Genomic DNA, 23629 nt, shown 5'->3' with positions numbered 1-23629 from the left:
ACAGCAAAATCCAGATTGCAAAAGATAAACCGAGATGATATAAGTTGCAGAGGTAATCATGACTCTTCATTAAAGTATTGCTTCGATGAACAACTCAAACGTATGAGTTGCTGGTATTCTTTAGACTATAACGATGGAAGACAATTTGTATATGTTCCATGAAAATGGTGCAGTAGCCACAGAGCTTATAGTTTCCTGGCTGAAGAAAGAGAATCCACAAGTATCCAAACAATGCTCATTCATAATCAGTTTAATGAACAACGTATTTCCATTTAACGTTACAGTCAAGAATTAAAAAGTATGTGAATATGCCAAGCGTACATGAACCAATGAGGTCACACTTTCCACATGGCTCCAATGAGATACAGATGAAAGAGGTTGTAGCCTCAATTCCTATACCATGCAACATTGATATAATTGTTATAAACAAACTACATCTACCAAAACCTTGAATGACTGTAGAGACTGTTTGTCTTCATATTTTCACCTTTTCCTGCTAATGATAAACTTGACCACTTAAGTTGAGTATGAGTTTACACTTATACATATAATAAAAACAAACTTCTTTGGCAGTTTGACCAATTAAAATACACATGACTGTCAGTTTTGTTGCTTCTAAGAGGCTGATATGCTTTGTTGTTCAGTTTACTATGAAAGGACTTCACCTGTGAATAGTTGGGAATGCAGGTCACTAATCTCTGGCTTTTCAGTTATACCGAAATATCTCCTGATCATGTAAACTATAACTCAATGATGAGAATCAAATCGAAACAGATGCAGATTTGGTTATTCATTCTGTTCAGTAAGATCAGTGATCCCAGCATAATCCACAGATGAAATCTTTCCACCATCCTTTTGTTCTTGACCAAAAAAAATTACGATTGACAATTTAAGAGTCCACAGTTCATAATTTTAATGAACACTGCTTGAAGATGGATTTGAACCAATATTATAAACACAATGTCCAACTTCCACTTGTGATTTGCATGATTTTACACAGATGTATTAAGGTGACTGAACTTCTCACACTGCAAGACTTGCTGATATATCAGATATACAACTTGAACTGACATCAGAATGCAGAGAAGCTTTGAGAAATTTCAGAGTTCCAAGGGAAAATGATGAGATTTTGATACAGTTTATTATGCTACAAACTTGATCCAAATGTGGACGAAGCGCTTTGAACATATTTTAGTTCCAGAGAAAACTGAAGACAGGACTTCGCAAGAGTTTCTGGTAATACAAACATTTTTCCAAGCCAGTCCTCTGATAATGAAGCAACATACAACAATGACACAAAAACTTCACAAGCCATGCACAAACTTATTTTTCAGCCACTGCCACGGATAACAAGAATGACCAGATGATCCTCTTTTGATGGTTCAGGCGACAAGTGTGGAGCGATGCGTACCAAATGCTCATGAGAAAACTGACATGGTGGAAATGCATGCAAAACACCGACATCATCCTTTGTGGTTGCAGGATTTCCTGGAGTCACAGGAAGGTTTACAACTGCAGCAGCTTGTTTCTGCTTGAGATAGGTCATAAGATTCCTCAATGGTCTGTGTTGCAGAGGTTCGTCGGAATTTGGATCTTCAGGAAGTGGTGTTTGAACACCAGGCAAAGCAAGCAACAAGCAATGACCACTAGCTCCAGCGGTGTTAATCCTTCGAGTTACTTCCTCCAGTTTAGGCTGGTCCAAACGAAGACGCTGCGTAATCCGCAAAACTGAATTCTGCAAGGATCCAGATCCATCAGAACGAAGCAATGAGTCAGCGACTTCCGGATTTCCACCAATGAAATGCATCCGAACAGGAAATGCACTATTTTTAAGGATGAGTCCGCCACGCCATGCAACTGCAAATCTCTTAACCAGGTCTTGTAAAGTTTCTGTTCCAGCAGAGCCAGGATTCTCATTTTCCTGTCCAGTTGATTCCTTCGGTTGTACATCTTTGGTGGAATCTTCTTTATCACTGGAAATCTTGTTGTCATTAGCATCATCAAGGCTGCTCCTTTTTCGCTCAGTACCATTGCCCGTACTCAAAATATCTCCCCGATCTCCTCGAGAACGATTGAAGCGTCTGTCTAGAGAACTTGAACGGCGGTGAGAATCCGAAGGTGAAGTTGTACGTGAGTGGTTAGCATGATTAGGAGATGGAGATCTAGTTCTTGGGCTTCTACGACGTTTAGGGGGACTGCCATTGTCCCTGTAGTCTTTGGTCCGTATAGGAGAAGGTGGTCTACGTTTTCCAGTTCTGCTGTTATCAATCTCTCTTGGAGGTATGGGTGAATGGTCATATGGTTGGTAATTTTCCACTGGAGGTGCTCGCTGCCTGTAGCGCTGCTGTCCCCTTGCATTTCTGTCTTGAGACCTCTTTTCCCAGTTATCAGGCTCATCAATACGAACGTTTTGCTCATCCCTTGGCCAACTGTTAGAACTGAAAGATCTCTGAGGAGGAAGGTCATGCTGACGACCAAGATCTTGTTTGAAAGAATTACTTTCCTCACGCCAGTTTCTGAAATCACTTTCGTTTGAAGGATGAGAATCACGGCCACGGTAAGGCGACGGTTCACGCTTTCGTTCGTACAGTCGATCACTTTCGTAGGTTCTATCTCCCTGTTCCACAGCAAACAAGTCATCATCAACCCTGCTGTCGAGGTTATTGATACGGTTTCTCGGTGGACTTAGTGGTTGCCGAAGACGCGGGTCTTGTAAATGATCTTTATCAGCAAAATCGATCTTCAGCCGGCGATCGCGGCCACCAAGAGGAAATCCACGCATTTCACGAGCAGCAACCGAAGCAGCATCCAAACTGTCGTACAAAATGTAAGCATGATCATCGCCTTTTTCGTAGTCAATCTGTCTGATAGCACCAAACCGATCAAATTCTCGCTCCAACTCCACAATCGACGTCCACTGCCCCAAACCACCCACCCATAACCGGGTAGTTTGTTGACTTTTTCCGTAGCCAATTTTCACGCGGTTACGACCGATAATTTCACCTTGCATATCCACCCTCGCTTTAGCAGCAACATCAAGATCTGCAAACTTCACAAAAGCATACGTGTTACCTTGTCCACGAGCCGGTCGTTTGATATCCACGTCCAAGACTACTCCAAACCTCTCAAAAGCACGACGCAACTCTTGGCTCGAAATGCTCGTTTCCAAGTTTCCGACAAACAGCGTTCTCGTAGCTTTTGGGTCATCTTCAGGAGGGATGTACTCTGCAGGCCGTATTTGATTTTGATGTCCAAACGATCCACCACTCTTGAAGTTTTTACGATCATTATCTCCACGATTTCGATCAAGATCATACTGTGGGGTATTTCGTTGAGTTCGGCGTGCAGGAGACGGCGGACGATTGTAGTTCTGCGGGTACTCGTTCGGACTAAAACTTCGACGAGACGTCCTTTCTTGAAAATCGTATTCTACATTAACCGGTCGGTCAAACAGTGTAGGACGTCCACGGCGCTCAATAGCACGCTTTACTTCTCGAGCATCATCGATATTTCGAAAGTACAAAACTCCATAACGGTCGTCATCCCGTCCGGACAAATGCACGGTCATCTCGGCGCCTCCGAACTTTTTGAACTCGTGGAATATTTCTTGTTTCATTGCCTGATCTCCAATATGACTGTCAAGATTTGTGAGTCGAATTTGGGGTTCAGACTCTCGGTCGGTTCTCTTTCGCTGGTTTTGGTAGTTGTTTTCGGTTCGCATATTTACATTTGAGCTGCGTTTATACGTCCTAACATCGACCTTTCTTGTCAAAGAAGAACTTCGGCGGATCGGGGAACCACTGTCCCGCGCGCTGTCTGGGGAAGACAGTCTATCGCGAACGCCGTTATCGTCGAATTCTCTCGAACGAATTCGTTTCGGCTTCGTAAGCGTCTCTGAATCAGAAGACCTCTTCATGACCATTATTTGTCCACCTCCTCCGGAAAAATATATAATCGACTTGTTACGATCAGAAATCCAAGATGGCGGTTAGGAAAACTGCTTGTAGCCAGTGCATGGTGACGTACACGTGGGGTCTACATATCTGTGTAATGAGAAATTGCATAATAATCAGAGAGAAACTGAGACAGTGGACTTCTTTTTGCAATGAGGAACATGAAAAACATTCCAATGGCCATGCATTTGAAACGCGATATAGAATATCAAAGCATCAATGGCTTAAATCAGATGATTAAGAACGTCTTCAGGTCGCAAATAACGAAGATTATGAAAACAGACGTGGTAAGCTTGAATCCCGGGCCTTGAACGCGGTTGCCATTGAGGATTGATTACTATATTCTTATGACCTTACTTCTGCACCAATGGCGTTTGAGCATTTGATCACAAAGGCGGGACAAAGGCCCAAAAAGCAATCCAGATGGCCGATGGTCCATTTGCTTCTTTTCGAAGCGAAATATATCCATAGAAAACGAAAGGATTTCTATTTCCTGTCCAGAAACTGAAATTCACAAGAAATTTACACTCTTACCTGTAAAAACAACCACAGACATTTTGTTTTTCATTAGTGAGCGATTGCAGCAAAGATTGATGAAATTCTGCCAAAAGAGCAAAAGCAAAGATGTCACAGCTGCTTCGGGACACTTGTTATGTAAATTTTTTTTCAAACGATTTATATTTGCATGAGCGAGCGCGACCCTCAAAAACGCTGGGTGTGGAGTGCACATAATGAAAACGAAAAATTCAACCTTAATTATTTTCAACGTCTTTGTTCAGGCGACAAAGTAAACGCTTCCACCTGAGATTTTCCGAAACTATTAAATTTTAATAATATCACCACAGTGACTGTAGATTCATGTAGTTTCAGTAATACGCTACTTAAAGTTAAATTATTAAAAACGGTATTTTTAATACCGTGTCTAACAGCAAGAGAAAGTTTAGTCTAGCGTTAAAAGGTTGGAAAATAAAGAGGACCACAGAATATAAAGACATGAATATTTAACAAATCTCGAGAAAGAGAAAAAGCTATTAATAAGACTATCTGGAAATGTCATAGAAATCTTGATATTGTACAGTAAAGCAAGATCTGCGCACAGCCGGTTCTTTATCTGTTTCAATTTTCGTCGTAAAAAGCCAGCGCGAAACTCAATCACGCGGGGGTTTCATTTTACTCCTCGCGCCTTCACCGATGTTAGAAAAATACAGGCTAAGGTCTGTGTTTGAGGTGGTTTCTCATTTAATTCGGTCTCTATTAAATACTTCAGCAAGACTATAGAAAAGACAACAGGTATTGAATCGGGGAATTGTTTTCTCTTCAGTACTTTTTGGATCGGTCAGTGGGTCGGTCGGTTTGCGGGAAACCAAACAATTTGAGATGGCCCTAAATTTCCCTCGTGTCAGTAAACAATCTCTATATACTATCGTTCGAATCTTTCTTTCAAGTCTTCCGAAAGACAAGTGATTTACGGGTAAAAAGCTTCTTTCTATAAAGGCTAAATATTTCGTCTTGAATACTGTCACTTAATTAACTTTTTTCACCTGTGGAAAATTGCTGAAATGATCGCTGTATTGATGCTGTAATCAATGCACTTTTTGTGTAATCATTTATAGACTAATAAGAGATTGTTACGAGTGAGTAATGTGTGTATTATAAATGGAAATTCGGATTTCATTAGCTAAGTTAAAAATATGCTACAACAGCGATGCAGAATCGTGGAGAAAACATAAACACAAATATGTAGAAACCAAGAGATTATATCTTGATAATCTCTTGATACATGTAGAAACCCATTCTGATTAATGAACGCAGATCGAAGCATTTAACCACATTACAAAATCTTTGCAAATGAGGAAACATCTCTTCATCATTTCCAGTAAACACCACAGGCCTGGCTAATCAGCTCCCGTGCTAGCATTTTTTTTTAACTTCCTACCCGATATGGGTTGAGCCGCGACAAAAAGACGACAAAATATTTATCTCGGCCTGTTGACATCCTCGTTTGTGATTAGAATTGCAACATTCAGTGTTGGTCCTTGTTGAGAAAGCAACATATGTTGGACAGTTTTCCACACTGAAAACATTTCAAATATGGTCAGTTGAGAGGTCAGTTGAAAGAAAGCTTGACTTGTACGTATCCAACTTTCGTCCAACCCCATGTAGGGCTAAAACTCAGCTTAGACTATCCAAGAGAACATTTGCTAATCTCATGGCAGACGTGGCCTGGCACCCGATAGTTCTGGCAACATTTTTGCCCAGCGATGTTTAATTAAAATGAAGAGAGCGATTGAAGTAGATTTATTGAAATGACTTTCCAACTTATAGTATATAACTAGGGGTTTTAGAGGGGAGCAGTGGGCAAAAACCCAGAGTAAAGGGGTTTGGAACTTTACGAGGCTCACGGGAGGGGAGAAGAGAGGCAACTAAGTGGGATTCTCTTGGGGAGTCTTTTAGGCAATATTACGTAATACTTGACAACAATAAAGGGCTCGGACCCGGAATTTCAGTATTGATGGGCGACCATGGACTGTGATTTGCTACATGGTGAAGTGAGAGAAAACTGTGACAACTCGGTAATGAACTGCTGGTTTGGAAACCGGAACTCGCGACTGAAGGATTGTTGAGCTACACTGAGGGATTTACTATTGTCTCAGTACCCAGCAATAGTAGAATAAAGCAAAGTACTTCTTTGAACTAAGGTAATATTTTTAAATTAATAGTTCCGCAAAAAACCTCAACCCAGACCGAGGATTTTTCTTAACTTGTCTCCTGAAAGTGAAAAAGTCGACCATCGCACTGATGGAATTCTTTCCCTCCCCTCCCAAGGGAAGAAAAACATCTAGGTACCAGGATCCATATTTTTGGGCGTGGCTCAAGTGACACTAAAAAAGAGAAGAAATTGAAAGGGACAGAACAGTTATCTCATTGTGTGGAATTTTTGGACTTCTGATTTTCGTGTGTTTTCGGTTTTTTCTCGTGGCATGAATGTAAATGAGATTGTATATCTTAAACAAATAAGGCAATCTAGATGTCGAGTAAATAGAAAGTGGCATAACTTAAAATTACTTCGTGTAATAAGGTTCTTATTTACTTAGCACTCTTAGGTTGTGTTCTTTTGGTATCAACCGTTTCTGGTTAGTTAGGTGGTTGGGATTTTTCGTGTTCTACTAGGGAAAAACCGTTTTCGGTTGGTTTGGCTGATCAACATTTTCAACCCGCCTCAAACCAGGTTGAAATGGTTGAAAAAATATTTGCGTGATTATGTGGCGTAATTGTAGCTTGCGTGAGGACTATTCCCAGGAGTTACCGCGTTTCAACCGGAAACGGTTGGAAAAGTGTTCTACTGAGAAACGTTAACCGTATCAACCCAAACCGGTTGCGATTGAAACGGTTGATCCCAATAGAACACGACCTTAGTGTCAGGTAGTTCCTGTCTGTTTGCGGCTCTTCAAGGGATACCACAATAAGGGGCGATTGTGAAAATTTGATATGACATATTGTAAGAGGCACCAAAACACCATTTACATGTAAAACCCTTAAAAAGGACGATAAGCATCCTCAGTGGTAACCCCACGCTCCAGATTAAAGATCTTATTAAATGGGTCCGTTCTACACTAGAAAATGAATCTCTGTGAATGAAAGATCTGTCCCTTACGAAGCTTTAGACAGTACACTGTAAGACAAAGGAAATAGAAAGAAAATCACAGGGGAGTTCAAATTAGGACTTTATTAGCTATCAAGTATATTGAATATGTCCCATACAGTCAGTTTTAAGGATAGAACTAATAACCAACTATTGCACGGTATACCTGACCCCCCCCCCACCTCACCCCCCTTGGTACTGTTGGGAGTACTATACACTTCCATATAAAAATAAAAGAAACTGGAGGGATTATTAGACATTTGAAATGGAACCCTAAACAGTATCAGAATCCAGGAGAAAGGCATAACAAACTGAAGAACTGAATTTGTACAGTCTTTGAAATGACATTTTGAAGCTAAAAGCTTTCTTTGTTTTTTGTTTCATGCAGTGCATGTTATTACATTGTTGTACCCCCACCCCCCCCCCCCCCCCCACAAAAAATGTTAACAGTGAGACATCTCTGACAAAAGAAATCCAGTTAAAATGAATAGGATTTCTAAACTTACTTCAAGTGATCTACACCTGTAATAATATATTGACAGTTCTGTAGATTTTCTGTTTAGTTGCTCTCCACAAGTTTGATTTTTATTAGTTTTTTTTCCAGCTTACATATATAACTATTTCCTCCACACTCTCCCTTTAAACAAAAACTGGCATGAATGGATATTTCATGTAATTTCCTGTTTAAATTCATTGAAATGGAGATTACTTTGTACACAAACATAAACCTGGCTAAAGTTCTCTATGCTAATAAAATACAATTAAACAAGATAAATATTCATAGCTTTCAACTAATTTTCCCACTTCAAAGGGATCTAAGTGCTGTACAAAAACTATCAAAAGTCCCTGAGGATTTGACCTCCTGTATTTATGCATGCAGACTTTAACATGCATTCAATTGTGCCAAACATTTACTACTTCAAAGCCATTTCAGGTGATACTGACTACTTTTGAACAACAAGCCAGTATGACACAACATTTTTTTTTAATTCTGTAACTATGCAATCAATTTTCTTTACAGATTCAGGTAGAAAAATTTGGTTTGGATTGAATAACAGAGACACAGACACATTTAAACTACAGTCAAGTTCTTGCACAGCTTGAAAAGAATGAGGAAAATTACCCAAAATGTTTGTTTAAATTTTATGTACATAATGTTATTTATGCCACACAATATTATGGTATCACAAATCACTTACAACACAAATTCATTTGCGCTGAGTGGGTCACCATTTCTGGTTTGTATATCAATGTTATTTTTATTATATAGATATTGATAAAATACCTGGATTTTTCTTGGTCCTAAAATTTGATTTCTTCGTTGTGCAAAGTGGAGATATTTTTCAATTACGAGAATATTGATGTTGTCATGGATACAGATATTTCGGTCGGACATGTCAACATCACTGAAGTCTTATTTGACTCTTTTTTGAGAAGAAAATGTACTGCTCTATTTTTGTGTTCTGTTAAAATGGTTGTCGTGTCAATATCATCTTTTGGGTGAAATGGAACAAAAAAAAAAGAAAAAAAAAAACCTGATATGTCTTAGATTTGGATGTTTCATTAATATCTATTCAGTTAAGAGAACATTTTATACCAATTTTATCCCCTCATGCTAATAATTTCTCCTACTTGTTCCCTGGGGTTACTTGTGAGAGATACCATTAGCACTCAAAGATAAAATTTGTATTCTGCATGGTCATGTAATATCCTCAATATCTTTTACCAGATTGACTTTGCAGCAGCACCAAGCACAAAATGACATTTCGGCTCAGCATGGAGGACGTTGAAAGAATAGCAAAGTCTTTTACAATGTAAAATGTGTCTTAACTGGAAAAGTACTTTTTCATTGAACATTACCTTTTTTATTCAAGCTGTTCCAAACATTTTTTCTCTGCAGCGTGCAAATGACCTTATATGACAGCACTGCCAAAGCTTAATGCTAGGAAATTAACTTACCCTGTGCAATAATGTGTGGGGAACCATTTTAAGTCTGTCTCCAAAGGAAGTAAGGTATGAAACCCTATTCATTACTCTGGATTTGTCAGCCCTGTCCCAGAGGAAGAATGTATTTCTCCACATGTCTCCCATGCCTTAGAAGATTCATGATGGCTTCCCACATTTTAGTAAAGAGACTGAATTTCAATAATTTAATTTAAACTTGATAACCGACACAGCTAAAAAAATGTCTATAATATTCCTCCAAGTAGCATCCCAGGCAATAATATCCACTCTGTAAATGTATCCACTGCAACGTTTCCTAAAGACGAGAACGTGATCCTTTGATGTGTTTCATGATTGCAAATGTCTTGAGGCTAGTCCTTGCTATGCTGTTAAATACCCACAAAGTTTTGTTATATTCCATTACTTGAGTATGAGAACATACAATGCCATCAAAACACATGAGAGTGCCACTGCCCAATGTAAACGAATTCCAATAACTGCAGCTGAAAGGAGATAGACACAAATATAATCAAATTATACACATACACTGTATGGAAAACAATATACACTAAGGCCATGTTCTATAATTAGAATCAACTGCTTTGGTGAAGTTCTTGTTATGTTTAATTGGGAAAAATATTGTGGTTAGTTTGCATGTTCAACTCCCTCAACTGGCATAATTTTAACTAGGTTGAATTTATTTTGTTTTATTTTGTCTTTTTCATATATAAATTACAATTTTAAACTTTACAAACATCTTTTGGTAGAAACTCCTGCCTTCTTCAGTGCAATTATTACAGAAGAAGCACATTGAATGTAAACAGAGTAAATAACTAGTGCATGCCAATGAGTACATACCTACAAAATAGAAAAAAGAGCACCTGAATTGTTGTACCTACACAACATAACACAATTGGTTCCAAGAGACACAATTAGTTCTGTTCTCCTGAGCATTTCAATATTGTTAATTTTCTTTAACTTCATGTCAGCAAACATAAAAACAATTCAATTTTATGGAGGAAACAGCAAATCATTTTCTAATTCTTCCTGTATATTGCGTAGGCATAAATTTGGTACATAAAAACCCTGTTTTTTTCTATTATTTTGTAAGTGAGCAAGTTTCAAAGCTGTTGTTAAAGTGACAATTTGTTCCATTTTCCAGATGAATTCATTTATAAGACAAGGAAAAGTAAACAGAATCAATGGAAGGCTGAAGTTGTCACTGCTTGTTTTCTTTGTCATAGAATGTTGTGCTTAAAAGCACAACTTTTGAACTGAGCTTTAAATGACAAAACTAGAAACTGTCTGATAACATTGTCAATAATTTTATAAGAAATTTCAGCTTTACTTAACAAGACTGGCCAACTAAAGAGTTTGGAAGACTACTTATTTTTTGATAAAGATGGTTATAGAGTGAATAAAAATTGTCATGTTATTTTACCTTTATAAAATACTCCAAAGAAACCCTTCTTTTCAGAGAGAAAGAAGGACTTTAGTCTTGGAACTTTTGTTATGTAGGCACAAGTACAGACCACCAACAGGGCTAAGACTAACACACCATCCAATGAATACACTGAAGAAAAAAAAAAGGTAAAACATTACTCAGTGACAGAAATGGGTGACTCCTTAAGGCTGCTTTTCACTAGCAATGGAATTGGAGATGTACATGTAATTGGAGTCTTAAGGGAACTAGAGTCATTTCCTTTTTCTTCCAATTCCACTGCAACCATTCAACTCAGTTCAACTCATCAGAAAAGGTGAAAGAGAGAGACAAAATTGGCTAAACTTTTTATGATTTCAGACCTTAACAATTCAACTCCTTTGCTTAAGACCCAGTTAAAAACTAGATTGTCGTAACTGGAAGCAGAGGCAGGAGAACCAATCAATCTTACTGTTAGAAATTTCTGCTTGTGACTCTGATAATCTAGTTTTCACTAGATATCATTAGTAATGGAGTTAAAAGCAGAATCAGTATTCTCACTTGTCTCCTTCCGACTAAGTTGGTTCGATTTTCACTACATTGAAATTGATTGTCCTCACAGAGATTTCTCAATAATCATCCTAAGTTTGCTTTGTTTCTGATCTAGTTTGATAGCATTTATAAACAAGACTTTAGTATCCAGGATATATGATGAGCTATGTCACTGAAATACATATTGAAAGGATTTGTTGAAAAATAATTTTCCCAACAGATTTGTCTTTGAAACAGTGTCAAAAGTTCAATTGATATGGAGATGTGGAGAACCATTTTCTAGGCAAGTAAAACAAAACCGTCCACCCCCCCCCCCCCCTCATTAGCTCAAAGTCTGGATCCGCCACTGATTTTTAGTATCCATATTCACCAATGAAAGTAAAATGTCAGATAACAGATAACACTGTTTTAATCTAGTTGTTTTTAGTAGATGAAATATAACTACATACCATCCAATTTGGAAACGGACAAAGTATTTTTAATTAAAGGACTTTCAAAATTGGACAAGGCTGCAAGCCACTGATGTTCAATTTGGCAGTAATAGGAATTTTTTCCACACAACTACATCCAAATTAGACTGGGATGCAGTTTTATTATCTGTTATGTTCACTGAGCACAAAACAGTCCAAAAAACTTTAACAAATAGATTCCATGTGTGTGTCTGTTCAGTAATTGATCACAGATGAAGTCCAAATGTGGTAAATACGCGAGTGTGTCACTGGTTCTTAGCACATGTTGATGTCATCAGTGACCTATTACTGAACAGATGATAATGTAGATGCCAGCATGATGGAGTCTACTTATGCTATACAATAAATTGTTAATGACGTAATCTCTGTGTCCATCCTCCAATAGATCATAAGTAAGAACCAGTTAAAATGCGAGAATAGTTTGACATATAATAAAATGTTCATTTGAACACTACCTACATCAACAATTAATTTGGACAGTTTGAAAAATTAATAAACAATTGTGCACGCGCTCGTATGGGATTTTGGGTTGACAATATATGCTTATTTAGTAAAAACAAAATCACAATTGCAAGATACACACTCAGGCTAAGCCAAATTAAAGCACTGATTTTACACAGTTAGTAAGTTAGCGTGAACGAAATGGGTCTTGATAAGGTACCTTTATCTCAGAAGAGAACAAAGAGAGAAACCAAAATGGCTAATTACGATTTCAAACCTTACAATAATGTTTACAGTAATGAGTGCAAACAGTACTTCCATATAATTTTCGATCTGCCACGTCCTAACAATGTCGACATACTGATTGTAAATTCACGCAGATTTTTCTCTTTAACGTAAAACACAGGATTGCAATGTAATCTATGTAAACTTTAACACCTTACCATTCATTTTATGCCAACACAGTCATCCCAGATGAAAACTGTAAACGATTTTTTCGCTTTATTCAGAGACGAACGAGTCTTTCGCTTCCAAAACACTTTATCACAAACCGCGTGCTACTGGGGCAAAATCGGGAATACTTTTTAACTCTATGGCACCCCCAATGGGGCATTTATCGTAGTCCTTGCTTTCTATCTTAATACCGAGGTATACATTACTTAATTTCCTTGATTATTTTTATAAATAGTTTGTTTTGTTTTTGGTAGAAATGTGGTTATTTTCGACCGTTAGTTCCTTTGATATGAGTGAAAGACAAATTTCTATCCCTCCCCTCCCTAGGAGTTTCTCTGCAGGCTTGTCATCGATCACGTTTTTCTTCAGGGATCTTTACGTCATCGCCGGCTATTTTCTTCTTCCCACTTGTTGGGTCAAGGTGTACAAATTCTTCTCCCAATGAATTTTCGGAGGTTTCAGCTTAAAAACACATCTATCCATAGCTTTCTTGCCAGAAAAAGAAGAAGTATACGAAAGAAAACATATTGTGTCGTGAAATAACACACTAGGAACAAATTTTAACGCTCGATTCTTGAAAATAACCATGCCTAAAAACGGGGACTCGAAAGGCAAAGGAAGAGGAAAGCGCGGTACACAACAGCCAAGGAAGAAAGGTGTGTTACTACAGCGATGTTTGTTGTTTTGATCCTCGGTGTTTGGGTGTTTGTACTTGTAGAATTATTAATTGAAATGCTATATTCTTGCCTTAAAGAAGTTGCTTTTCTGTGCGTGATCTTTATTTTTATTTTACACGATGGTGGCGTTAATGGATATCAATAGTTACGCGCCCATTCTTTATTCACTTATCCACTTGGTTTCCGATCGCTGTAATGTTGTATCAATCGATTTAACGTTTTACTCTGTGTATTACTTAACTATTCAGGAAGGAGAACAGGCGACGAAAGCGACGATGAAGATTTAGAGAACCAAAGTATCGCCAGCCATCCCTCTACAGGAACTCACAGCGGAGACGAAGGTTTGTCGGCTTTCGACACGTGCATGCGAGTAGCGTCTAGGAAGCTATAGCGTGTTGAAATGGTTGTTTTTTGTCATTGATCCTCTGAATGCTAATTTTTATTCCACAGTTGATGGCTTTGATGAAGGAGGAGAACTAGAATTAGAAGATGATTTTGAGCAGATTTTAGCTGACAACATCGATGGAGCGACTCAAAGAAGGTACGCATCGTTTCCATGTTTGTTGCTCCTCTCTGCGATGCAGTTTTTTCTGCATCTTGTCTGATTTCTAGTTGTTGGTTGGTAGATCTTTGTACTTTAGCCGGTATAATATGGGACTTCAGTATGGGGAAAAACGTGATGTAATGTACTTAGGGTGTGCTTCGATTATCGATAAGGATATATTGTGTACATTTGGTTTTCTTTCAAATATACTTCACACTCACTCACTCATCCTCTTCGCTCCTGTGAGTGGAGCACGAGGCTACAGAAAAATAGACTTCAGAGAAGGGAAGATAATTAATTAAGCTAACTTGAAATATACTTTAAGTAAGCTCAATAATTCTCTTCCTTTTTTTTCCCTCTTAATCATTAATAACAGAAATAAAACTGAAAATAGAATATAATATTCTGAGAACTGAATAAGTCCATTAACAAATGAGGTTTTTCTGTTAGTAGGATTTTAACAGCAAAGTTGTATAACGTTACATTTTTTTTTCCTGCAATTTGATATTGCATCACAGGTCATTATTGAATGTAATACGTAAAAAAGATATTTTACGTATGTAATAGAGGTCACAATAACATTACTCAGCATTTTCATACCCCAGTAGTTGTAAACAAAAGTGACTGTTGTTTTGTGTTGGGACATTCAAACTATACATCATCCACAAAAATAGACATTACTTGTACACATCAAAAAGGGTAGAGAGAAAAAACAACAGGGAAGTGAGCTAAAGAAAAACAACACTAAAAAAAGCAATAACTCCCATTTGTTTGTTTAGTATTGTGTTTGTGTGGACACTGATCTGTTGGTCAACAATCGAGTGCTGGGTTAAAAAAAGGTTGGCTGACAGTTACTAAGCAACAAACATCTGGCAAGTCATTACATTTCAAGATATGAAACAAATCTGGTAGTATTTAAACAATTTGTCAAACAGACTGAGGCAGTGAGCATAGGCATTTAAGCGAGTCGTTAGTCTGTTGATAGCATAACCTTTTCAACAAATCAATGGATCTTTGTTACATTGCTTCTTACATGTACCTCTATTGCAATGTGTAACAATACTTTTGAATTTTGATGGCTCTCCTGTTTTGTCTATTTTTTTACAGTAAATGGTAGAAGGATGAAACTGGGTTGAAATATAGATATAAAGTACATGTAATTTTTATTATTGCAGTTCAAGGGAAAGGCAGTGTGCCTTGATTGCTGTCCAGAAAGCTTTGAAGTCAAGGATTGTTAGTGAATTTATCTCAGACAGGTTAGTATACTGTTGTAGTATAATTTTGTACTCTAAAACGGGGTATGACTGATACTGTACATATAACAAGGTTTCTCAGCAAACACAAACTTAATATCAATCCAGTATATATAATAACAAAGGATTTTGGATTTAGAGGTCTCTTGGTTTGTGTTTGATCCCTGGTCAGTGTCATTATTGCTGTTACACTGTTAGGACAAACTGAGGGAATACTTAGGGGATGGGGAGGGGACTGGGATAACCTTCAGTGCACTGTTATAGTTAATAAACAGTGTTGTTTAAACCTAGACCAATCCGTCCAGAGTCCATTGCACTTACCTAGTGCCTTCTAAATGTAAAAGAAAAGATCTCCGTTGGTGCTCCAGTAGGTATTCTGTTGTGCATCAACAGCTTAGCCTGCGAGCAGGCTCAGCTTTGAGTCACGCGCGTGAGCAGAGAGCAAAGTGATCCGGTGGGAAGGAGTCTGGTGAAGAGGCGCCAAGAAAGTGAGCCTGCCTTGATCACTGTAATTTTTAATTTCTGCTTCGCCTGAGTGAAGTGAAATACCATTGGTTGAAAAGCGGGAAAGGCGAGAAAACTGTCAATGTATTATATATGATGAGGAGTGATTAGATCCCCATGGAGTCGGTAATTTACAGCATGTTCTCACAACAACAAAAAATTCATCCACATTTGGAGTCAGAGGAAGATTTGAGTGGGTGTATTACTGATGTTTTAACAAAGTTCCAGTCGATTTCTGGTTAAAATTTAAACTACAGAGGGAGCAGGAAATAGCACTTGAGAGTATGTTAATGAATCAGGATGTACTTGTCGTGTTGCCGACTGCATATGAGAAGAGTTAGATATTACAAAGTATGTGATTACAAGAAGGGCAACAAAACAACACAAAGGCATTTGCCCATTTGCCAGTGTCATCAAAGACCAGACTGCCAAAACAAGATCTCTTGGAATCAAGTGTGTGTCCTTGCTAGACATATTGACCGTTTTTCCTTGCCAAAATTTTTCAACAATGGATATCGTACCCGCATGTTGTTATGAAAAAAGATTTACAATTTTCCTGAGAAATCTGAGCTGCCAAAGTTCATACTTCCGCTGAAAATTAGTTGGCTTATTTTTTGTGCGGTTTCTGGGGTGGAAATGAAAAATTTGCAGAGATCAGGGCAGGCTCACTATCTCATTTCGTGGCTTCACTGCTTGATTTCGCGTTCGTGGCTACGCTGCGTGCTTTTGTGCTCCAGTGTGAGCCTGCTAGAAGGCTATCAACAAGTCTAATGTTAGCATTTCTCAAAAATTGGTGGCACTCTTAAGGAAGTTGTTAGAGTGTTGTCTGATGGTAACTGCATGAGGGCAGCAACGCACTTCAAATCTTAGCATAGCATAGTTTTTAGCAAGGTCCTGCATACGGTGTTATTATTATGAACTAAGTAATGTATGCTGACATTTCATGTTCTTTTTTTTTTTTTTCAGGAAAATAACTATACTGGATTGTATTGAGAAATGTGTGAAAAGAGGTAGGCTGAATAGGAGTAATAAATATGTAAATAAAATGTCTCTTGAACTTGAACAGAATAAATCTTTGAGAGCACTCAACCCTGAGAGGAGCAGTAATTATAATGGTCAGTGGTAGTAAGATTTCAATTCATCGTTTTATTGTGACAACGCTGTTTCGTATGGACAAAGAATGACCACACTCATCAGCCAATATTAACGTATCTTGCAATATTAAGATACGTCAGTATTGCCTGATGAGTGTGGTCATTCTTTGTCCATACGAAACAGCGTTGTCGCAATAAAATGATGAATGAGAAATCTTACTACCATTGACCATTATAAATAAAATGCCTCCATATTTGTTTATATTATACACCTCTAATTTAAAATAACATGAGCAGAACTTGATTTAATGTTTAGAAAACAGATGGTTATGTACATATAAAAATGCTGGTGAATTCCCTGTGTAAGTTGTAAATTTTTTAAGCTTAATTGAAACCTAATAAATACCTCTTACTAACCAAGTTCGAGGGCTGTACTGTAAGTTACGGACTGAGTTTTTTCACCATCGATTTATGGCCCAAGTGCGAAGTGCGCGGGCCATAAATTGAAGGGGAAAAAAAACAAGGATCCATAACTTACAGTACGGATCGAGAAATCAAGGTTAGTAAGATATTTACCATATCTCTACTGTGCATCTGACATGTTTGGGAGCAATTTCTATTCATACAGAACGGACTCAAATTTCTGACGCACCTCCAAAGCTAAACTAGTCAATTTGAAATCGTTAATACACAATTTCAGAAGTAAAAGAAAGTTTTAAACTTTTACCTGCTAAAAATGTTAAGAACAGGCAATAAATCACGAAACATTTTGGCAACAAAAACAGCTTTAATTTTAGCAGGCCGTACAGTAGATTATGGCCTGCTAAATTGACCAATCACAGCGCGCGTACTAACTGAGAGATATGATAACATGTGATAATATGGATGTTTGCTTTGTTATGTTGGATGCTTTTTCCTTCTCAGAAAAAGGTTTTTTGAACTTTCCTAAATTTAAATGATTTTGTTTTAATAGGTTTTTGGGTACACTGGGAGGAAGGAATGTTATCAGTTTAAGTTTTGTTAAATACTTGTACTTTGTTATACGCTTGCATATGAGTCGGAGATATTTCAAGAAAGCAAATTGGTTTTAAAAAAATGTTTAACCTAACATGTACGGCAAAGTGAAGAACAGGTTAATGGAACATTAGTATTTTTATTTCAGGAACCCCTGAAGATCGTGTGTTGGCATCTTCCATTGCTGCACTGTTGTGCGTTCAACTGGGTGCAGGGTCTGAAAGTCAAGTTGTGTTTAAAACCCTCAAGCCTCATCTAATCACTGTTATTCAGGACAAGACGGCAGCATCAGCTTCTAGATCTAGTGTAAGAAGAAGGAATGATCAGTTATTGTTTTTTAATGATGACATTTGGTGAAAAGACGTTATGCCCCTAATCCTCTGTCACCAATATTTTTAATATTAAAATGGTGAGAAGGGAAGGGAGAAAAAACTTATTACCATCCTGGACACTGCTTTTGTTTAGTGTTGTACGTGGAGAAGGTTAGAGCTAAACTTATTTTATTAGTCTAGAACCAGACCTCACACCATCTGTACTTATTAACGAATTGACAGACTAGTTTATTCTTCCCTTACCAGTATTACAATCTTGACTATTGTTTTTATCGTGATAAGCTCTTGATTAATGACATGTAGTCATCGAACGGTTATTTGGTTTCACTATGGCGAATTTTTATTCTTATTTTTATTCTTACAAAACCCTATGTTATATGAAAATCTTTCCTTTGATTGTGACATAATTATTGTGTGTATTTGTAGTGTGGGACAGCCCTTGCCTTATGCTGTTTTATCGCCAGTGAAGATCCTGATGTAAGTTGTTATGTTTGTTTGTTTTATTGGGGTCTGTGAAGGTAACATATTGGTGTCAAAGTAGTAATTGTGTAGTTACAGTTGTTCCTAGAGTTTCAACACTTGCACAGAACATGTACAAACACCTTGTTGACAAATAAATAGACAACTTTTGCCAGCTGAGAGCTGAACTTTGCGATGCATAATTTGTACAAATCTACTCCTAGTGGCTGGCTTTGTAAAACTGTAAATCCGTTATTTTCTTTGCAAGTATTTTCCAAGTCCAACATTTTTATGGAAGCAGTTAACTTAACAATACAAAGTTGTAATTAAATGTAATTGCTCCCTTTGTATACCAGGTTGTCTTACCAAAAATAATTATATGTTATAGTGATTAGATTGTATTCCTTACATTTTCATAAATTGTCTTTGTTAGAATTTCTCATTAATTATCGTCATCACCAAAGCACTTCTTTATCATTTGAAGTTCAGCAAGTTGAAAAGTTGCTGGCTGATTTGAACAGAACTGTTATCCTGCGTTAAACACAAAAGTGTGTTTTTAGCATCTTTTTATTATCCATTTACAACAAGTTAGTTAATGTATAGCCTGGTGGAAAAGTAAATTTCCTTGTCTCCACATTTCAGGAACTCTTTGAATGCTTAAATGTCCTGGAAGGAATATTTGACAACAAGAAGACTGTCAAGGCAAATGAAGTTGAAGTTTACAGCAATATATTATTAGCCTGGGCCCTTCTTCTGTCTGTTACACCTTCAGAACAAGCATACCAGCTTATTAACAAGTAAGTACTGAGAGGTGTTGTACATGAGTCTGTCTGCAAAACAGTTAGAGTCTTGTGAGGAGAAGTGTAAAAGTTCTTCATCTCATGTACTCTTGGATACCATTATTTTCTAAGGCTATATGGAATGACTTGAACTAATTACCTCCCAGTAACAATGTAATGAATCCCTTTTCTCTTTTTCTTTTTTCAATATTCTTTTTTTGAAGAGAACAGTTCAATAATCAAACTGCAACTTGGTGCCAAACCCAAATGTTCACTTGGTATATGTAAATTTGTAAATTTTCATAACTTTGGCAGCAAACATCAACTGCCAAATGTCCCAAACCTTTTTCTCTGTGTGCAGTCTTCTTTCAGTTCACCCAGCCCATGAGAACAAAACAGAGTCGAACCATTTTGTGAGCTGAAAAGATTGAAAGAGACCTGTGGTTCTTACAAATGGGAGTAAATTTGTGGTCTACTCACATTCCCTTTTACGCAACATGGGAATACTTTCAAGTTTATTCTTGTTTGTTTATGTTTATCTGTCAATATCTCATTTTTGTCCACCAGGCATTTAAGAAGAATGACAAATCTTCTCGAGACAAATGACCTGAATGTGAGGATTGCTGCTGGGGAGAGCTTGGCACTTATGTATGAGATGGCACGTGATTTTAATAGAGACTTCATTGGAGATAGCAATGGCCTGTGTGACTTGTTACGAGATCTTGCAACAGATGGCAACAAGCATAAAGCAAAGAAAGATCTGCGACAGCAACGGTCAAGTTTCAGAGACATTTTGAAAACTGTTGAGGTAAGTTACAAACTATCCTGACAAAATGTTTAGATTTTGCCAGCTCCCAGGTAAAAATATACCAGCTCTAACCCTGTTTGTGCTAAGTTACTGTCTTGAATTAGTGTCTTCTTCAGTGGTGTGTCATGTAAAGGTGCTAAGGTTGGTAGGATTTTGTGAGATTTATGCCATGCAAAGAATTTGCTGAGTGATCCTGTAAGTACAAACCACCAGGCACAGCCACACTGGTACAATCAATGGAAATGATGTGCCTGGTAGCAGCTTTTCATATCATGCTCTGGTCACAATCAGTGAAAATGCCTCCAAAACTGAGGCAAAAACGGGGCAGGCAAACAACATTTAGTGGGCAAGAAATCAGGATTCAGCAGGATTTGAACCCACAATCTTTTTTATTCCATTGCAATCACTCTTGACTACCACTAAACTAGTTGTAACTGAAGATCTGAAATTGGTTACCCTAGTTTTGCATGTTTTAAATTCTCACTGGTACCTATAGCATTGCTTGTCTTTCGTCATGTAATATTTCCATTGCAATTTCATCCTGTGTGTTGTGAAATAGCTCTTACTAATTAATGTTTTTTTGATGTTATTGTCCTGTTTTAGGATGGCATTTCTCCAGATGAGGTGGTGAAATTTGGAACTGAGAACATGCAGTTGCAGAGCTGGGTCCAACGGAGGCAGTACACAGCATTGAAGGATGTTCTTGGTACTGGTGTTACAGTTCATTTACAGGTTATTATCAAGAGATATTGCATGTGTTCTGCTTACATGTATTTTTGCAGGTTTTTTAAAGTGTATATGACACGAAAAATAATTTCTGCTTATTTGAAAGGTCTTTCAAAACACAGAAGAATGGTGTTTTTCTTTTTGAAATATCTTTTTTTGTTTTAGAGATTTTTTCTATTATGCAAATTAGATCAGTGATGACGTCATGTTGTTTATAACTAAAAAGTGGAAAATACTGAATAAACGATATCTCTGGAAATATTGAACTAGTGTTCTTGAAACTTGGCACCACAAATGTGCATCACAAAAGAAACAAAATGACACCGTTAGTGCTGTTGCCATAGCAACTCTTTTGGCTCCAGTCTCTTTCTGTCAAAAAAACAAATATCCCCATTTGCAACCTGTAAAGTGAGACAAAGGGTCCTACTTGGAACAGACATAGTTCCCATATTGTCTTACCTCCCATCATTAGATTGGGTGGGGTAGATGGTTCTTGGTTTAAGACAAAAACTGGGAATTTCAGTTTTTATTATGACAGCACCAGCGGCAAAAGTGTTGTCATGGCAACAGCACCAAGGATGGCATTTTGTTTCTTTTGTGATACACATTTGTGGTGCCAGGTTTCAAGAACACTGCTCCAATACTTCCAGAGATATTGTTTATTCTGTGTTTTCCACTTTTTAGTTGCAAACCTTATGATGTCATCACTGATGTAATTTGCATAATAGAAAAATGTCAATATCTCTAAAACAAAATAAGATATTTCAAAAAGAGAAACACCGTTCTTCTGTATTTTGAAAGGCCTTTCAAATAAGCAGAAATTATTTTTCGTGTCATATACACTTTAATACAGATTGTGTGGTTCCAGAAAATATCCACACCCCACCACGGAGGGAATTAGAAATTTTGGAGGGGTGGGGGTCAAAGACCCAGGACATTCGGGAGGGGAGGGGTGTTGGAAGGTCGATTTAGTTTTCAGATGCCCTTCGATTCATGATTATCGATCTAGTTGTTCAAAAATCTTTCCGTACCTACTATGTAAATCTTTCACATGAAAAATAGTAGCATGAATACTTGTATTTGAATCACATTATATTTGAAATAGATTTTCTTTCTTCAAAAAGCACTTTGGAAGCTGACAAATGCAAAGAACGTGCCGTTGCACGGAAATGGCTGCCATTACTTGTTACCAGTCTACATGGAGTCACCTTGTGGACCGAAAAGCACTGGTGACCAGCCTAATTTGTTTCTACATCGCTCTTCGAAGCTGTCAAGTGGCAGTTGATTTCTTTTGTGAAAATTTGTTTCTTTATAAAGGTAGAAATGATGTTGCGATTTCACAAACTTGAGAATCTCTCATTCTTGTTTATCTCTGTCCGTTTGTATGTAATTTCGCTGTAAAATTGGGTTTCTTTACGAGTGTGTTAGTGATCGTGTTCACAATAAAAGTATGGTGTCAATTTCATCCACACTCATTGTATCAGTCCTTCAATGGAATTTGTACCACAGTTACAAAGGGACTTAGTGGTATAGGAAGGTAATTTTACAAGTTTCCATTTTATCTATTTTCTTTTAAAGCATGTTGAAAGAAATTGCCTTCTGTTGTCTTTGTGTGTATCTTCAGATGTTACGATCGATTGAGAATAAACAGCAGTGGCGTGCAATGCAGATGGCTAAGTGTTTGGAGTATCTACTTTATCTTTAACACACTTTCTTGCCAAAACTATTTTTTCCAGAGGGTATGGGGGTGTACATAATACTTGTGGAAATTTTGGAGGGGTGTGGGGGTTTGGGGGGGGGGGGGTGTGTTGAAAAAAATGGAAATTCTGGGGAGGAGGGGAGGGGGCTTAGGTGAAATTCCCTCCGAGGTGGGGGTATGGATATTTTCTGGAACTATATTTTGTTGATTCTAGTGAATACCTGTTACATAGGATACTGTTTCTAAGAATGTCTCTTTTTTTAGGAAAATGACCTCCTTCGGGACATTTTTGACCTGGGACCTCAGGTGAAATCCTCTGAAGTTCAGAAAACCTCACGTTATCAGAGGGTGAGTGTAAAAAATGTGTACTGCTTTAATATTAGAAAATTGTTGTCATTGATGAACATTACTGAAACTCTGACAGTAATTAATTTGACTTTTTTTTGGTAACACAGCAAATTTTTCATTTTTTACTTTATAGGAAGTGTACATTTTTATGCTTCCTGTTGAATGTATATTTGAATGAGTTATGTTATTTTATCAAGCAGACAGTGCTCAATCTACATACTAAACATTGCCAAGTGTTTATTATGACTATTTTTTGTTATGTTGATTGTGATTTATCACTAACAACATGTTGATTTTCTTTACCATACAGCAACTGTACAACAATGCTGTCTCAAAAGCAAGAACTTTGGTTCGTGGAAAGAACAGAGATAAGAGGAATGCACTGAGCATGTACTAAACATATGGAATCTACATTTATACTTTATAGAATCCTATTTGATAAATGCAATGTGTGAAAGGACTTGTACTACAAGAAACATCTGGGTCAAGGACTTTAACAATACACTAACAGTGCTA

The 23629-nt window shown here is 37.5% G+C and overlaps 3 protein-coding genes across 3 annotated transcripts in view; 1 reads left to right on the top strand and 2 right to left on the bottom strand.

Annotated features, from left to right (window-relative positions):
• Positions 1-232: 232 nt before the first annotated feature.
• On the bottom strand, positions 233-4021 carry LOC110066591 (RNA-binding protein 15-like). The gene has a single exon (XM_020773818.2). It carries the CDS (start codon positions 3920-3922, stop codon positions 1331-1333), a length of 2592 nt encoding a protein of 863 aa, XP_020629477.1. The 5' UTR covers positions 3923-4021; the 3' UTR covers positions 233-1330.
• A 4126-nt stretch (positions 4022-8147) lies between these two features.
• On the bottom strand, positions 8148-12997 carry LOC149102754 (protein kish-B-like). The gene is made up of 3 exons (XM_089272886.1): positions 12867-12997; positions 10982-11113; positions 8148-10043 (listed from the first exon to the last, which is right to left on the bottom strand). Exons 1-3 carry the CDS (start codon positions 12871-12873, stop codon positions 9961-9963), a joined length of 222 nt encoding a protein of 73 aa, XP_089129012.1. The 5' UTR covers positions 12874-12997; the 3' UTR covers positions 8148-9960.
• A 253-nt stretch (positions 12998-13250) lies between these two features.
• LOC110066574 (interferon-related developmental regulator 1-like) overlaps positions 13251-23629 on the top strand; it is an 11840-nt gene continuing 1461 nt past the window's right edge. The window contains exons 1-12 of the mRNA XM_020773803.2: positions 13251-13532; positions 13802-13894; positions 14004-14094; positions 15273-15353; positions 16821-16864; positions 18111-18268; positions 18721-18771; positions 19396-19550; positions 20100-20340; positions 20944-21072; positions 23030-23113; positions 23424-23629. The exon at positions 23424-23629 is cut by the window's right edge and continues 1461 nt beyond it. Coding sequence (XP_020629462.1) covers positions 13463-13532; positions 13802-13894; positions 14004-14094; positions 15273-15353; positions 16821-16864; positions 18111-18268; positions 18721-18771; positions 19396-19550; positions 20100-20340; positions 20944-21072; positions 23030-23113; positions 23424-23510 — 1284 coding nt within the window. The 5' untranslated portion in view covers positions 13251-13462 and the 3' untranslated portion in view covers positions 23511-23629. The remainder of the gene's footprint in view (positions 13533-13801; positions 13895-14003; positions 14095-15272; positions 15354-16820; positions 16865-18110; positions 18269-18720; positions 18772-19395; positions 19551-20099; positions 20341-20943; positions 21073-23029; positions 23114-23423) is intronic.

The sequence above is a fragment of the Orbicella faveolata genome, unplaced genomic scaffold (genome assembly GCF_042242905.1).
Source record: "Orbicella faveolata isolate gen_17 unplaced genomic scaffold, um_ofav_v1 contig_35, whole genome shotgun sequence".
NCBI lineage: Eukaryota > Metazoa > Cnidaria > Anthozoa > Scleractinia > Merulinidae > Orbicella > Orbicella faveolata.
The sequence above is the reverse complement of the archived record's forward strand: the minus strand, read 5'-3'. Positions and strand labels throughout refer to the sequence as shown.